General features: G+C 55.0%; 1 protein-coding gene and 4 non-coding genes across 5 annotated transcripts in view; 4 read left to right on the top strand and 1 right to left on the bottom strand.

The window, feature by feature from the left end:
- Positions 1-2,404: 2,404 nt before the first annotated feature.
- TRNAS-AGA (transfer RNA serine (anticodon AGA)) lies at positions 2,405-2,486 on the top strand. Its single transcript has one exon. It is a non-coding gene; the product is annotated as a tRNA-Ser (tRNA).
- An 891-nt stretch (positions 2,487-3,377) lies between these two features.
- TRNAM-CAU (transfer RNA methionine (anticodon CAU)) lies at positions 3,378-3,449 on the top strand. Its single transcript has one exon. It is a non-coding gene; the product is annotated as a tRNA-Met (tRNA).
- A 930-nt stretch (positions 3,450-4,379) lies between these two features.
- Positions 4,380-4,451, top strand: TRNAQ-CUG (transfer RNA glutamine (anticodon CUG)). Its single transcript has one exon. It is a non-coding gene; the product is annotated as a tRNA-Gln (tRNA).
- A 7,051-nt stretch (positions 4,452-11,502) lies between these two features.
- On the bottom strand, positions 11,503-11,574 carry TRNAQ-CUG (transfer RNA glutamine (anticodon CUG)). Its single transcript has one exon. It is a non-coding gene; the product is annotated as a tRNA-Gln (tRNA).
- A 3,939-nt stretch (positions 11,575-15,513) lies between these two features.
- Positions 15,514-15,779, top strand: part of LOC136375127 (LIM and senescent cell antigen-like-containing domain protein 2) — a 30,795-nt gene continuing 30,529 nt past the window's right edge. The window contains exon 1 of the mRNA XM_066340485.1: positions 15,514-15,616. Coding sequence (XP_066196582.1) covers positions 15,606-15,616 — 11 coding nt within the window. The 5' untranslated portion in view covers positions 15,514-15,605. The remainder of the gene's footprint in view (positions 15,617-15,779) is intronic.

The following is a 15,779-nucleotide window of genomic DNA, read 5'->3' as shown; positions in this document are numbered from 1 at the left end:
AGCAAAATCAATCTTATCTCTTCTCTTGCTGATGTTGGCATTTGCCAGTGGGATGGGGACAGGATTGTGAGCTGGAAAGGAGAAAAGCACTTCTTCTTTTCATGGCTGGAGACATAGGCAGTGTGGCTTCAACAAAATTTGATGGCAAAATTCAAAAATTAAAAGGATGCCAAAGGGTTTAGCAGCACTTGATCCACACTCACAGCCAGAACTTAATTACAAATTCATAGTAACAACGTTCATACCATTATCAATTCCATCACTCTCCGTCTCTGTCTCACACACACACTTTCTGTATTTAGGTGTGTAAATGTACCTACTGAAAATGCCCCTGGAGCTCAGTGAAATACTCACATCAGGTCCCTTTGCATTTCTCAACCAAGTGTGGGCTCTGCTTCAAGGCGTGTGGGGGGAATGTGTGTGTAGATCAAACCAGGCCTCATCACCACTGATGGTCTTTTGAGTAGCCCAGCTTCACACTTCTCAATATGCAAGAGATGTTTCACCCAGAGAGAGATGCTGGCAGAGGCTGCTGTGGTCCAGGAGGCCTCCAGGAGCCTCCCTCAGGACACAGCTGTTTATGGGCTCACAAGAGGATTTGCTTTTGTCATCACAGATGGAACCTTCTGTTCCATCTGTGTCATAATCCCTGGTGGTAACTACTGGAAGCAGTTCCCAAGACACTCGGACAGTGTTTCCAAAAGTGCAGCTACAGTGGTGGTCTTCCATTTGGGCTACCATTCCTGGAGACAGTGCTCCAAGGCTGTCCTGGGATGACTGGTTATCCTTTGCTCCCCACCGTGGCTCAGGCTGCTCAGGGGAGGCTGATGCTGCTCTTATGGTCAGGGCTGTTCCCAGCTGTGTCATGCAACAGCCCCTGCTGTGCTGAGGGGCCTTTCAGTGCCCAGCTGGTTTGCTTGAGGGGATGCTTCCTCTTGCAGCTGCTTCTGTCAAGGCTTGTCAGAGGGAGGAGCAGATGAGAGGGTGAATGAGCACAGCCACAGGGCAGGGTGTCCCAGATGCCTGGCTCAGGCCAAGGAGCACAGAGCTGCAGCAGGAGCCTCTGGGGCTGTGCCCCTCAGGCCTCTGGAACGTGGCCCCAGGGGCCCATCTGCCTCCTCCAGGGTCCCAGCTACAAATGTGGGGTGGAGCTGTGCTGGTGAAATCCTCCCCCTCTCCTTTTTCTGGTTGCACTGAGATCTGAGAAATGCCGGTTGGGCCTTAGGCTTCGAAAGGGCACCTGGTCTCAGCTCTTCCTGAGCTCACCAGAAACACTGTCTCTTCCCAAGAACTGCTGTCTAACAGGCTCCTGTTTTCCTTATGATCAGTCTTGGAAAATAGTTCTGTTGCCTGAACGCCGTAACATTCCTGTTGTCACACTTCCAGAGAAAGTGCCAACACAAACTGTGGCCAGGGTGAAACGTGGTTACGACTGAAGGCCACTCTCCTGCAACCCTATAGACAGTGGTCCAAAAGGAGACCATTTGAGCTCTCCTGCACCGCAGCAGGCTGTGACCAGCCATGTCCCTCTGAGTGGGATGACTCTCAGAGCCAGTGAACCCTCAGGGTCGCTGTACTCGGAGGATTGCTGAACAACAACGAGTCCCAGGCTGACACCCTCACTCCTTGAGTCCTGGAGTTTTGCCCATCAGGAGATGCCAAGGCATCCAAAGTGAGTGTTTCACTGACGGCTGAGGGGAAGTTTTCTCAGGTACTCTGCTTGCACTGCCTCCTCAGGCCTGCATGCATGCACGGGTGCATATAGTCTAACAAATCTGGGAGAAATACTCCTTTCTTAGATGTTTAAATACCTGGGCTATCTAAGTAAGTTAGGCCTGTAAGTAAGGTTAAGTTACAGTCTCACCTAAATGCTGCTAAGTGATGTTCTTCTTCTGAGTTGCTAAGTATAACTTTGAAGTTATAGTTAGATTAAATGCAATTAAGAGCTTTTCCTCTGTCAAATTTTAAGGCTAAAATATTAATGAAGTGTATAGCTAAGGTATAAGTGAAGTTAAAATACTGTTAAGTTTGAGTGCTGTCAAGCTTTTAGGCCGTGTTTCCACATACGCTTGCCCTCACTGTCTTTGATCACACACACACACTCACATCCCAGCCCCTTGATAGTTCTCGGTTAATTTGATTGCTTGGATTTTGTTTGGTTTTGTTGTTGGTTGCTTTTCCTTGTTGTGCCTCAACTGTCCTGTAAGTACTAGAACGCATCCGGCCAAGGAAGTTTGTTGTGTTTTCCTCGAATAGTAAATCTGGCTTTTGCTGATGGCCTTGCCAGTGATTCCTGGAGCAAACTCCAAGAGTGGTTTGTAACAGGAGGCTCAGGCTGGAGTGCCTGGGCGTCGGTGTGGTGGCCCAGGGTTTGTGATGAGCAGGGCAGGGAGGGCTGGAGCAGGTAGTTGTGGCCGAGTGGTGAAGGCGATGGACTAGAAATCCATTGGGGTTTCCCCGCGCAGGTTCGAATCCTGCCAACTACGGGGCACACGCCCCTTTTGGGCTCTGGCTGCAAGGGAGGAGCTGCTGCAGCCTTGCCTGGCTCCTGAGGGCCCTTCTTCAGGGCAAGCAGAAGCCTGAGGGGCACAGGTAAGGGCAGGCGACAGAAGCCCATTGCTGCTGCCAGCTCCATGCCCTGCAGCCAAGACACTCGCTCTGGGGGAAGCCCTGCAAGGGAAAAGAAGCTCAGAGACCTTGTCAGCATCAATGAGGAAGGAAAGGGAAAATGCAGAGCAGCACCTGGAGCTGCTGAGCATTTCATCACCCTGCACTAGCACCCGGGGGGGCGGGGCGGAGAAAGGCAAGGAGCTGCAGCTTGACAACCTGCTTGGCACAGAGTGCCTAGAGCTCTCAGCTTTTACTGCCCGGTGACCATGAGCAGCACTGAGCTGAGACAGCAGAATCTGCACGGCTAAAAGAGGAGAATTCCTGCTGTTGGCAATTCCAAGCAAAGACAAGCCGTGTCCCTCCTTGGGCAGCAAAGAACTGAACTGTCGGGCAGGTGCGGTCGTGCAGCGTGCTGGGAGCGGAGCTGGATTTGTGGGCAGGGCTGCAGGCGTCGGGATGTGGCTGGATTTCAGGTGCCCTCATGTGTAGGAAGGCCCAAGGCTGCAGGCTGCCTCCGGGGATGCCTTGAGGACGTGCAGCGGTGGCGGCGTGGGTGGTCACAGGGCAAGTGTCTGTGCAGGGCTGCGTGCGGGAGGTGTGGGAGATGGGCAAGGGCAGGCCCTGGAGGTGTGGAGCGGCCGGCCAAGGGAGATGAATTATTCCGGGAGTGTATTTGGTGGGGCAGAGAGGCAGGGAGGCAGGGAGGGCCAGCAGTGGCCGGCAGCACGAGGCTGCAGTGAGGGCAGTGGCAGGCAGTCCTCAGGAGGAGCAGAGTGGCGCAGCGGGAGCGTGCTGGGCCCATAACCCAGAGGTCGATGGATCGAAACCATCCTCTGCTAAGGCACTTTTTTCACCGCCGATGCACCGCTGCTGGGGCACCTGACACGAGCCACACACGGCTGTCAGGTGGCAGTGCGGGAGGCGGTGCCCGTGGGCACTGGAGGAGCAGGAGGCAGCACAGGCTGTGGCTGGCAGGAGCAGGGAGCAGCAGAGCTGCGGGAGCCCTGCAGGGCAGTGCTTGGCAGAGCTGCTTTCCAAGCAGGTGAGCAGGGCTCGGTCATTCCTCGCCAGGGCAGACCATCCTTTTCTTCAGCCTGGCTCCACATGGCCTGGCCTCTCCTGGTCCCGAGCAGCAGAGTTTCATTAATCCCTCAGCACACTCTTCTCCCACAGATGATCGGCTGAGCCACTGCTCCTGCTCCCACAGCCGTGCCTCCTGCCCAGGACTCTGGGCACCTCCCAGCCCAGAAGGCACAGACTGGCTTTGAGCCTGGTGGGCCCTGGCACAAGCAGACTGCAGGAGCTGGTGTGTCACCTGTCCTTTCTCCTTGCCTCTGCCGCCCCTTTCCTGCGGTGCCCAAAGGGTCTTTCTTCAGCTCTTGTAGAGATGGGGCAATGTTTCCCTCTCCTTAGTCCTGACGGAGCTGGAGGGGCTTGGGCTGGAGAAGACAAGGCACGGGGGCCTCTGCTGTGTGATGGTGACTTCCTAAGGCCTGCCGTGAGTCAGAAAGAGCTTGTTACCATCTGGGAAAGACAAGATTCTGGGAATTTGGAGCGTGGCACTTGTAAGAGAGGCCATGGCAGGCTTGCAGAAGGAGCTGTGTGGCTGCCCTGAAGGGAGGTGTGCTTAGAGAGTGCCTGGGGGCCGTGCAGGAATGCTGCACTTGGTGATAGGTGTCCGAGGCGATGGAGAGACAGGCAGCCTCAGCTGGGGGCATAAGGCTGAGCGAGGTTGGCTGAGTGAGGGGCCAGAGGTGATGTGAGCAGAAGGTCCCATGGTGTAATGGTGAGCACTCTGGACTCTGAATCCAGTGATCTGAGTTCAAATCTCAGTGGGATCTCAGCCTTTTTGTCCCCTCAGGCCTTCCCTCAGCATGCTCACACCCTCACAGCTCTGCTCTGCTGCTGGGTCACTTGTGGACTGTTCTCTGATGAATCACACACAGCTGAGCTGGAGACCACCCACTCCAAATGGGGCAGGCACAGGAGGCTGCTCTGGGGCTCTTGGCTCCTGTGTCAGATGCAAAAAAGGAGGCTGGGAACACGCTCTGGGCAGCTCTTTCCAGGTTGGACCCTTCCCACAGTGACAGCAGGTTACTCTGTGTGGCATCACTTGTGTGCCCTGTCCACTGCTCCTTCCTTGCTCCTTTCATCTGCGGCTTCTTTTCCTCTCTTCCCTGCCAATTCCTTTCCATTGCTCTGCAATCAGTCCAAGGACATCTACCAACACTGGGCAGCTCCCCACCGTTGGGGTTCCATTTGTTGCCATGAGAGCGGGAAGGATCTTCCCTGCAGAGCAGGGGGCAGCTGATGGACAAGGAGAACGAAGGACCACAGCTCACAAAGATTGCTGCACAAAGGCTTTAATGGGAAGGAGCAAGAGCAGCGTCACAGAAGAGAGAGCAAGGAACACGTGTGCAGGGGTCAGGGAGGGAAAGAGACGGGCCCCTTAGGCAGGGACAAAGGGGACGGTGCGCCGGCCTCAGCAGATCTGACCGCAGCGGGAGAGAGGCAGACACAGGCCTGACCCCCCCAGGCCAAGGGAGCCCCCAGAAGAGATGGGAACCCCCGAGGTGCTGAGGGAGCTGCCCACAGCAGCTGACAGAGAGGATCCCACGGCTGTGCTCTGAGGGAAGGAGGTGAGGATGGGGCCCGGCAGGGTCACCACCACCGGCGAAGGCTCGATGTACACCGTGGAGTCAGCGCAGCGGGCCAGGCAGGGCTCACTGCAGCTGCTGGCAAGGGGCGTTGGGCCACAGGGGCCGCAGGGCCGTGGGGGACAGGGTCTGCAGCAAGACATCTCTCGGAGCAGGAGGCAAAGCTGCAACACACCGCACGCAGCAACAGCCTGCCTCAGCATCACTCTGTCAGTCTCTCTGGCCCCCAGCTCTCTCCAGGGACACATTTGCTCTTCAAAACACACTCGGTGCCTACAGCTCCTACCACCCTCCTGGAGCCCTGCCAGTGGAATGGCACGGCACGGGAAGCCGCCCCACTGCAGGAACAGGAGGCAGCACAGTGGCTTTAAGGCCCCTGTGGAAAGGCTGCTCACAGCCCATCTGCACAGCAGACACGGCTGGCTTAGAGGTGTCCGGGCATGCACTGGGACATTCTGTTCCCCCCCGGCAGGGGCAAACCCTGCTGGGCACTCATCCCCCTGAGGCTGAGCCCCACGGATCCCCTCCTGCTGGAACAAAGCCCCCTCTTGCCAGCTGTCCCCAGCCACCAGCGTGGAAAGGCTGACGGCCCTTCAGCAGTTCTGTGTCAGGGCCAAGCGGAGGCAGCCCAAGGATCAGCCTGGGCAGCCTCCATGCCAGCAGTTCAGCCCACAGGGAGGGATGGAGCGGGCTCAGGCTTACCTCGTTCCTTGAGGAGAGGGAGGCCGGAGACCAGGATGCAGAGCCTGGAGCAGAGCAGCCTTTTATGCCGTGTCCCAGAGCCCTGTGGGGCCACAAACATTCCTTGTTCGTGAAACATCCAAACTCCTGGGAGTGGCCATTTGTGAGGCCTTGCTGCTGATGTGGTCCCTGCCTCTTTCATCTCAGGCAGTTTTCACCAATTCCACAGCACCCAACCTGGGAATGATTCATATGTGTCACAGCTTCCTAAGACCACTTGACTTGGAGGTCCCAGGCCAGTGGAGAAGGTGAGTTGAAATGAATTGATGTTGAATGTGGCTCCAGTTACAGTCAAATTCAGCCGTGAAGAGACACCTCAGGTCAGCTCTCAGGAGCTTTCAGTGCAGGCACTCAGGCTAACCCTGAGAGCCATTTCTTCCGTGGCTCATCACAGACATCCAGAAGACTGTGTGGGCAGTTGAGGCAGAGAGCCAACCCTGCACAACCCCATAGCGGGGAAGAGACCCAACTGTGCAGGGAGGTGGCAAAGCTCAGTGGCAAGGAAAGTGCATGTTCAGCTGCAAAGATGTCCCCTGCAGGCCTGAGTGACAGCCATGGGGAACTTGCTTACAGTCCACAGGCAGCACCACGGCCTGCTTTGGGGATCAAAGAGATGCCGCGTCCTTCCCTGAAACAGACCCACAGCCACACTGACCTGTTTTGCTCAGCGTGCTCATCCCAGGGCCCAGAGACCTGGATGGTGGCTTGGGGGAAAAGGCTGAGGGCAGGGAGCCCAAAGCCCATGGCTCTTTGTTTCTGGGTCAGGGATGGGGTTTCCCATTCCATGCATTTTACATTTCAAAGGGACACTGGATCAGTCTCCCAGAGCACATGGGTGTCATCGTGATGTGCAAGAGCTGGGAAAATCCCTGAGCTCCAGGCCAACCTGAGTCACCCCGTGTGGACTTCAGTGGACTGGGTGCCACAGACTCAGGTGCCCAAGGGATAACAGAGGCCATATGCTCAGTGTTCTGCTGCCATGGAGGGTATTTCCCCACCTTCTCTCCCCATGCATGGATCACCTGCTGCTTCTCTGCAATCTCCTGCATTTGCTGTCTCCCAAGGCATGCTCTTTTGGATGCTGCTCACGGGCTGTAGTGACTCAGAGTAGCTCAGACCAACCCCAGAAGGCGTGGATGGAGCTCTGGAGGTCTTGTGCTCCTATCAACTGCTCTGGGCAGATCAAAGTGCCCTGGCTCCTCTGCAGGCTCCGGGCCTTGTCCTGCTGACTTCTAAGCCCTGACACAGCTGAAGAAAGAGGTCGCTATCCCTTGTGCAGCTCTCCCAGGCCTGTCCCTTATCTTCCCCCAGGGAGCCCTGGGATTTCCTTTCTTGCAATTTGTGATTGCTGCCTCTTGCCCTTTGACAGTGCACCTCTCTGGAGAGTCTGGCTTCATTCTCTCCAGAACCTGCAGGGGGTGGTGGAGACAGCAGCTCCAGTCCCCCTCCACGCCTTGCTCATCTCCACCAGGTTGCACAAGTGCAGTGCCCTCGGCCTCCGCACAGGTGTCAGGTGCTGCAGCCCTTTTGTTCTGCCTGGTGCACTGGCAGTGCCTTTTGCGACTGTTCCTAAAATGTCTGGAAATGCCCCAGACAAAGGCTAAAGTTTTGGAGGCAAGAGGAGGCAAGAGGTGCTCTGGTATCCCTGGAATGCCTGAGTCCAGGCCACCATGTGCACTCCTTTGCACATCAGGATGATTCAGGTTTGCCTGAAGCTCATGGATTTTCCCAACTCTTCCACATCACAGTGACTCCCACATCCAGATCCCAGCCTTGGGCTGGACACACTCAGCAGAGTGGGTCAATTTGTGTGGGAGCAAATGGGCCAATTTGTCTTTCAGGGACAGACGTAGGCATGCCTTTGATCACCTTGCTGCGTGTTGATTTCCTGGTTTTCTAGAGGATCCCAATTTCCCAAGCTGGGGCCAGAGCTCTGCTTGTAAACTGCATGAGGGCCTTGTTTAGTTTTCAGGGGACACACGGCTGTGGAGATTCCCTTAGAGAAGTCCCTTGAGAGACAGTTCATTGAGTCCTTGGCTTTCTCCTCTTGGCTGGGAATCTGCCTGTGTTCCCCAGGCTCCTGGGCATAAACACAGGCTGCAGCAGGGAACGATAAGCGGTAACAAGGAGCCAGGCCCTCGTGCTCCTCACTCCTCTCCATGAGGAGCTTCCCTCCAGCCCACAGTCATCCTGCTTTGCCACTGAGCTTTGCCACAGCCCTGCAGAGGTGCATCTCTTCTTCTCCACAGGACTGTGCAGGCTTGACCTACGGCCAGAGTTTACCCACCGTCTGCTCTCTGTCAAAATCTCCCCTGGGGAGAATTGTGTCAGGGCTGGCTGGTGCACCTGCACCAACTGCACTTGAGGGCTCACTCAAGGTGTCTCTCAGGGCTAGATTCCACCGTGATGGATGGCTGCAGTCCCCAGGAAGAGGGCAAAGTGGGAAAGGCAATCCTTGTGACACAAACCCCCTCCAGTCTTCCTCCACTCCGGCCTCAGACCTCTGAGCCAATTGGCCTCGTGCTTCTGGGACACAGACGGATCGTTTGGACATTGGGACATGGCCCACTCACTTGGGCCTGCTCCTGACAGGAACTTAAACCACTCAGTCATCTGCTGGCAAAGTGGCACGGGGCAGTGCCAGCAGTCCTGGGGACTCCTGGAGTGTGTTGAGGAGCACTTCCCACTACAGGGGGAAGTGGAGAGCCTGACCAGAGGAGAGGCACTGCTGGGCCTGCTCTTTGCATCTTTCTCTCTCAACAGGAGTGACGTGGATTTCAGGGGGGCTGGCCACTCGCTGCATATGGAATTGGATGGATGGCAGCACTCAAGGACTTGTGGTCAAGAGCTCGATGTCCAACTCAAGTGGTGTCCAAGCAGGGACGAGTGTGGTTTCTCAGGGTTTGGTAATGGGACCAGGAATATTTAACACCTTGTTGGGAGACATGGGGGGAGCGATTGAGTGCATCCTCAGCAGGTTTGTGGATGGCACTGAGCTGAGTGATGGGCTTGATGCTCTAGAAGAAGGGATGCCATCCTGAGGGACCGAGAGAGGTGGGTCTGTGCAAACCTCATGAAGCCCAACAAGGTGAAGTGCCAAGGTCCAGGAAATCCCAAACATGGACACAGGCTGGGCCATGAGTGGGTTGGGAGCGGCCCTGTGGAGGTGGATTTGCAGATTCTGGTGGCTGAAATACTGAACAGGAACCTGCACTGCCTGCTAGCAGCCCCGTGCAAAAATCCAATAGTATTCCGGGCTGCATCCAGATCCGTGTGGCAGCAGGCCAAGGGAGCGGATTGTCCTGCTCTGCTTGGTTCTCATGACACCAAGGCTGGGGTACTGCATCCAGCTGTTGGAGCCACAGCCTAGAGAAACACAGGGACCTGCTGCACTGAGTCCAGAGGAGCCACACAGACCATCAGGCACCTGGAGCCCTTGCCCTCTGAGGACAGGAGGGGAGGAGAGGAGAGGAGAGGAGAGGAGAGGAGAGGAGAGGAGAGGAGGCTACCAGGTGACATTCATTTAAGAAAGAGGAGGATAATTGCTTAGGGTGGGTAGGGATGGGGCAAAGGCTACTTTCTCGAAAATGAAATCAGGTGTATTTTGATTAGATATTGGGAAGGAAGCTTTTCCTCTGAGAGGGGTGAGATAATGGAACAGGTTGTCCAGAGAAGATGTAGAAGGCATTTCTGGGGTATCGAGCTAGATGATTTTAAGGTCCATTCCATCCCCAAGTGATTCTAAGACTGATGGCACGACTCTGAGTTGTACCAAGTGGGAGAATAACATTTGAGATGAAAGAGGCAGGGACAACATCAGCAGCAAGGCCTCACAAATGGCCACTCCCAGGAGTCTGGATGTTTCACAAAGAAGGAATGTTTGTGGCCCCACAGGGCTCTGGGACACGGCATAAAAGGCTGCTCTGCTCCAGGCTCTGCATCCTGGTCTCCGGCCTCCCTCTCCTCAAGGAACGAGGTAAGCCTGAGCCCGCTCCATCCCTCCCTGTGGGCTGAACTGCTGGCATGGAGGCTGCCCAGGCTGATCCTTGGGCTGCCTCCGCTTGGCCCTGACACAGAACTGCTGAAGGGCCGTCAGCCTCTCCACGCTGGTGGCTGGGGACAGCTGGCAAGAGGGGGCTTTGTTCCAGCAGGAGGGGATCCGTGGGGCTCAGCCTCAGGGGGATGAGTGCCCAGCAGGGTTTGCCCCTGCCGGGGGGGAACAGAATGTCCCAGTGCATGCCCGGACATCTCTAAGGCAGCCGTGTCTGCTGTGCAGATGGGCTGTGAGCAGCCTTTCCACAGGGGCCTTAAAGCCACTGTGCTGCCTCCTGTTCCTGCAGTGGGGCGGCTTCCCGTGCCGTGCCATTCCACTGGCAGGGCTCCAGGAGGGTGGTGGGAGCTGTAGGCACCGAGTGTGTTTTGAAGAGCAAATGTGTCCCTGGAGAGAGCTGGGGGCCAGAGAGACTGACAGAGTGATGCTGAGGCAGGCTGTTGCTGCGTGCTGTGTGTTGCAGCTTTGCCTCCTGCTCCGAGAGATGTCTTGCTGCAGACCCTGTCCCCCACGGCCCTGCGGCCCCTGTGGCCCAACGCCCCTTGCCAGCAGCTGCAGTGAGCCCTGCCTGGCCCGCTGCGCTGACTCCACGGTGTACATCGAGCCTTCGCCGGTGGTGGTGACCCTGCCGGGCCCCATCCTCACCTCCTTCCCTCAGAGCACAGCCGTGGGATCCTCTCTGTCAGCTGCTGTGGGCAGCTCCCTCAGCACCTCGGGGGTTCCCATCTCTTCTGGGGGCTCCCTTGGCCTGGGGGGGTCAGGCCTGTGTCTGCCTCTCTCCCGCTGCGGTCAGATCTGCTGAGGCCGGCGCACCGTCCCCTTTGTCCCTGCCTAAGGGGCCCGTCTCTTTCCCTCCCTGACCCCTGCACACGTGTTCCTTGCTCTCTCTTCTGTGACGCTGCTCTTGCTCCTTCCCATTAAAGCCTTTGTGCAGCAATCTTTGTGAGCTGTGGTCCTTCGTTCTCCTTGTCCATCAGCTGCCCCCTGCTCTGCAGGGAAGATCCTTCCCCCTCTCATGGCAACAAATGGAACCCCAACGGTGGGGAGCTGCCCAGTGTTGGTAGAAGTCCTTGGACTGATTGCAGAGCAATGGAAAGGAATTGGCAGGGAAGAGAGGAAAAGAAGCCGCAGATGAAAGGAGCAAGGAAGGAGCAGTGGACAGGGCACACAAGTGATGCCACACAGAGTAACCTGCTGTCACTGTGGGAAGGGTCCAACCTGGAAAGAGCTGCCCAGAGCGTGTTCCCAGCCTCCTTTTTTGCATCTGACACAGGAGCCAAGAGCCCCAGAGCAGCCTCCTGTGCCTGCCCCATTTGGAGTGGGTGGTCTCCAGCTCAGCTGTGTGTGGTTCATCAGAGAACAGTCCACAAGTGACCCAGCAGCAGAGCAGAGCTGTGAGGGTGTGAGCATGCTGAGGGAAGGCCTGAGGGGACAAAAAGGCTGAGGTCCCACTGAGATTTGAACTCAGATCACTGGATTCAGAGTCCAGAGTGCTCACCATTACACCATGGGACCTTCTGCTCACATCACCTCTGGCCCCTCACTCAGCCAAGCCTCGCTCAGCCTTATGCCCCCAGCTGAGGCTGCCTGTCTCTCCATCGCCTCGGACACCTATCACCAAGTGCAGCATTCCTGCACGGCCCCCAGGCACTCTCTAAGCACACCTCCCTTCAGGGCAGCCACACAGCTCCTTCTGCAAGCCTGCCATGGCCTCTCTTACAAGTGCCACGCTCCAAATTCCCAGAATCTTGTCTTTCCCAGACGGTAACAAGCTCTTTCTGACTCATGGCAGGCCTTGGGAAGTCACCAGCACACAGCAGAGGCCCCCGTGCCTTGTCTTCTCCAGCCCAAGCCCCTCCAGCTCCGTCAGGACTAAGGAGAGGGAAACATTGCCCCATCTTTGCAAGAGGTGAAGAAATACCATTTGGCGACCCCAGGAAAGGGGCGGCAGAGGCAAGGGAAAAGGACAGGCAGCACAAACTCCTTCCTTTTTGTTTCAGACTCTTTGATAGTAGAGGAATCAGAGTTCAAAATATTTCCATCCCAGATTTCAGGGTCTTAATCTTGGTTTTCAATGTTTGCGCTGACCTATGGGCCAGCCACCTTTCGTTTTTTTCCCTCATGTCTTGGTAACCTGAACTGGAAATCGTTTTGCTGAAAGTGCACATTTTTTCCCCAGTGGCCCATCCTGCTGAACAGTAATTACAAACCCTTGCCTTTGTAACATAATTATAGCTCTCAGCTACTCTATATTCTTGTCCTCTTCAATTAACTGTCGTTCTAGTTCTTAAAGTATTTTCCACTACAACTTTGCTTGCAAATAACAGGCAAACTGTCATTTTGTTAGCAGGAATTAGTTGCTCTTTTGACTGTGTCCGAGATGTTTGCTTGAACTCCCTCCAGTATTTTAATACTTCCATGTGGTTCTTAGCCTCCCATCATTCTGGTCCCATATTTGTACAAGTTTCTAGCCAATATTTGTACAAGTTTCTAGCTTATGTCTTAATGAATTCTATGGGTCCTGAGTCTACCGTAGTCGCTCCACTAAAGCAGCCACAGCCTGAGGCTCCTTTTTCCAAAACATTATTATCACTGCACTTGCCCAAGATCATGATACTGACAACAGAAATATTAAGGAGAGTAACTCTGTTCTATTGGTATTGTCTAGCGACGTCCCAAACACAAAGGACTACGTTTTTTTTTAACTCAGCTTTTAAAGAATCCCAGCCATATCTACAAAGTCTACACAATGCAACAACAATTGTATGACAGCAATTACACCTCAGACACAGATACACTCTGCTAAGTTCTCACACATGACTGGGTACGTGGACTAAATCTTGACTGTTCATATGCCACACACGCACATAGCACAGCATCTTTTAGTGTAGCAATGCACTTTCCTGACCAAGCCCTGCCCATACAGAGAGCAGTGGTGGGTTCCACTCCCCTGGTGCAACATGCGACCCCCTGACCTCAGAACACCTTTTCCTTGGTCAGCTACTAGCTCCACTGAACAGTAGCTCGCACATAAACTAAACAGTGTTGCAATTTTTAGCAGCCACACACACAAACACTGTCTTTTGGTGCAAAAAAGACTGCCCAAGCCCTGTTTTTTACACACAAACAACAGCTTTTGGAGAAGCTGCATGCCCACCCCCCTGGTGCAACGATGTGTCCCACTGCCCTAGCCCCATCCATGTTAATGTGCACTCAAACAAGGGTTAGTTTGCCACACATACACACTCCAGACAGCATCAGTTTTCATCCTCTGGGTATCCCATTCCCATTGCCAATAATGTTACAGGTTCGGGAAGATGCCCATGTACAAAAAGCTCAAGAAGAACCCAGAACAGCAAAACTAATTTCTTTAGTTCCCTTAATACATACTGACACCTGGATTCTGGAGAAGCAGCCAAGCAGGAGAAGGAGATGGAGCACATCTTCCGAGCGGGAAGGGTAGCAAGGCAGTGCACCTTCAGGGCGTTCCCTGGATGAAAATAGCATGCATCTTGTCTTCCTCTCACCTCCAACTCAGGACCATACCTTCTATCTCCTCCTTCAATATCATCTCACATGGGGCCAGCATGTGAGATGAGGTCATAACAACCTATGATAACACCTCCATGTCAACAATGGCTTTATGGTGTATTATTTTCCTTTCACAGGTTGAATCGCACCAGGTGACCGATACATAGTTTCATTTCTGAAGGTTTCATTCCTACCAACTAATGAGGTCTTGTTCCACATTATCATATGCAAAAATAAGGTCGTCTTCTACATTATCTTGTTGACGTGTACAACAGTGGACCAAATATGTTAGGCCTTAGACACAGCTTCAGTCCCTGACACACTCTGCCATCTGTAGCTGCTGCTTTTCGCATCTTTAGAGAGGTACAAAAGAACTTTCAAGGAAAGGCATTGTTGGAGACTGAAATGTTATAATTTATGGCTTAAACATCTTCATGGAGGACTTTTGCCTATAATAATAAAACTGTACAAAAGCTGCAGAGAAAACCATGAAAACCCTGAATGTGGCCCTGGAATACTTGTTGATGGAGATAAGATAAAGTAATTCCAGCCTGGGCTGGGGGAGAATACATTCACAGAGGGATCAAGTTTAGCACCTTCAGGATGGAGACCAAGACCCCAGAGCTCTCAGCTGCCGGGCTTGCACAGACCCTCACAGCAAAGGTTGGGAGGACAAGAGGTTTTGGGTGTGTAGTTAAAAAGCCTCTGGTCCAAGACAGTGAATGCCCATCATCCACTCTGCAGACCTGCCCACCTGCAGGGGCTCCTTCCCCCTGGGAAAAGCCACATTCACATGAAGCACACAGGCTGCTGTGGCTCATCAAAGGCACCCCCAAAAGGGTCCCCAGACCCTGCACCAGAGCACTGCAACATGATGCAACCGATCCAGCGTGTTGCAAGGAACAGTGTCAAATTTGCCCTCCCCAGGGGAGGCTCGTGGGCATTCCCACCTGGACTAAATATGTATTAATCCATTGGATTCTAGACTTTTCCTTCTGAGGCAGCAGGGGACCCTCACCACGAAGAAGATCAGACAGCAGGGAACAAAAAGAGGTCACTGGGACCCTTGGAAGGGTGATATGGTTTGACTTAACCCCTGCCACTCCCTGTCCCCCCACTCACACACCCCTCTATTTCTTTATTTTCCTCTCTTTTTCTTTGCCTCTTTTACTATTAAATAATATATATCAAGATTTTTGGCACCAACATCTAACTTCATGTTATAGTTTGACATGGGTCAAATGCCAGGCACCTACAAGAATTGTTTGCTTTACGCTCTTTTGCTACAGCTGGGCAGAGAAAAAAAGAATTAAGAAAGGGTTCATGAGTTGAGATAAGGACTGGGAGAAAAACACTTGAAGGGCAAAACAGGGTTCAAACTTAAAGGTATAAAGTAAATGTATTATTAAGAGAGTCAGAGGAGGATAACGAGAAGTAGAGTAAGTTGCCATGACCATTTTCTAGAAGCCTTCTAGCCCTGCCTTCTGCACCCCAAGGGTAAAACGGCGGAAAGCCGCTTCCCCTCGCCGCGGGGCTGCGCGCAGGGATGAGCAGCCCGCAGAACAGGCTGGAAGCGCGGCTGCTTTGATCCCAGGAACAAAGTCACGTCAGTGCGGTGTCTGTGACTGCGCATCAGGTAGCGGCTCGGCCTGCCCCTTCACCCCGCACCCACAGCGGCCGGGATGTGCCCACTGCCGCCGGGTGGGGCGGAGCAGCTCGGGCGGCAGGGCAGGGGCAAGCGCCGCGCCCGCGCTGCTGCTGCCGTCCCCTCCGCCGAGTCTCCCCGCCTTCCCCTCCGCCGCCTCACTATTCCGTATTTCTTTCCCTTTATAGGAAAAGTATGCGCAGGTCCGGGGGGGCTGCCCTGAGTCACCGAGGCCTGCGGTGCCCGCCCACGCCCGCGGGGCCGGGGCCGCCGCCGGGGCGGGGTCAGCCGTGGCCGCCGGGGCCGCAGCGCCGTGTCCGAGCCGCGCGTCCCGCCCGGAGCCGCTCGGCCCAGCGCGGGGCTCGGCGCCATGACGGGCAGGTGAGGCCGGGCACTCGGGGGCCGGGCACTCGGGGGCCTTCACCGCCCTGTGCCGGCCGGTGCGATCGGGAGCGGCTCCTCCTCCCCCCGGGTGCCGCCGTGCCGTGGGGGGCTGGTGGGAAGGGTCGGGGCAGGGCGCTTTGCTGCCGTGAGGCGTGCGCGG

This window comes from Sylvia atricapilla, unplaced genomic scaffold, assembly GCF_009819655.1.
Source record: "Sylvia atricapilla isolate bSylAtr1 unplaced genomic scaffold, bSylAtr1.pri scaffold_94_arrow_ctg1, whole genome shotgun sequence".
In the NCBI taxonomy this organism is placed as follows: domain Eukaryota; kingdom Metazoa; phylum Chordata; class Aves; order Passeriformes; family Sylviidae; genus Sylvia; species Sylvia atricapilla.
The sequence above is the reverse complement of the archived record's forward strand: the minus strand, read 5'-3'. Positions and strand labels throughout refer to the sequence as shown.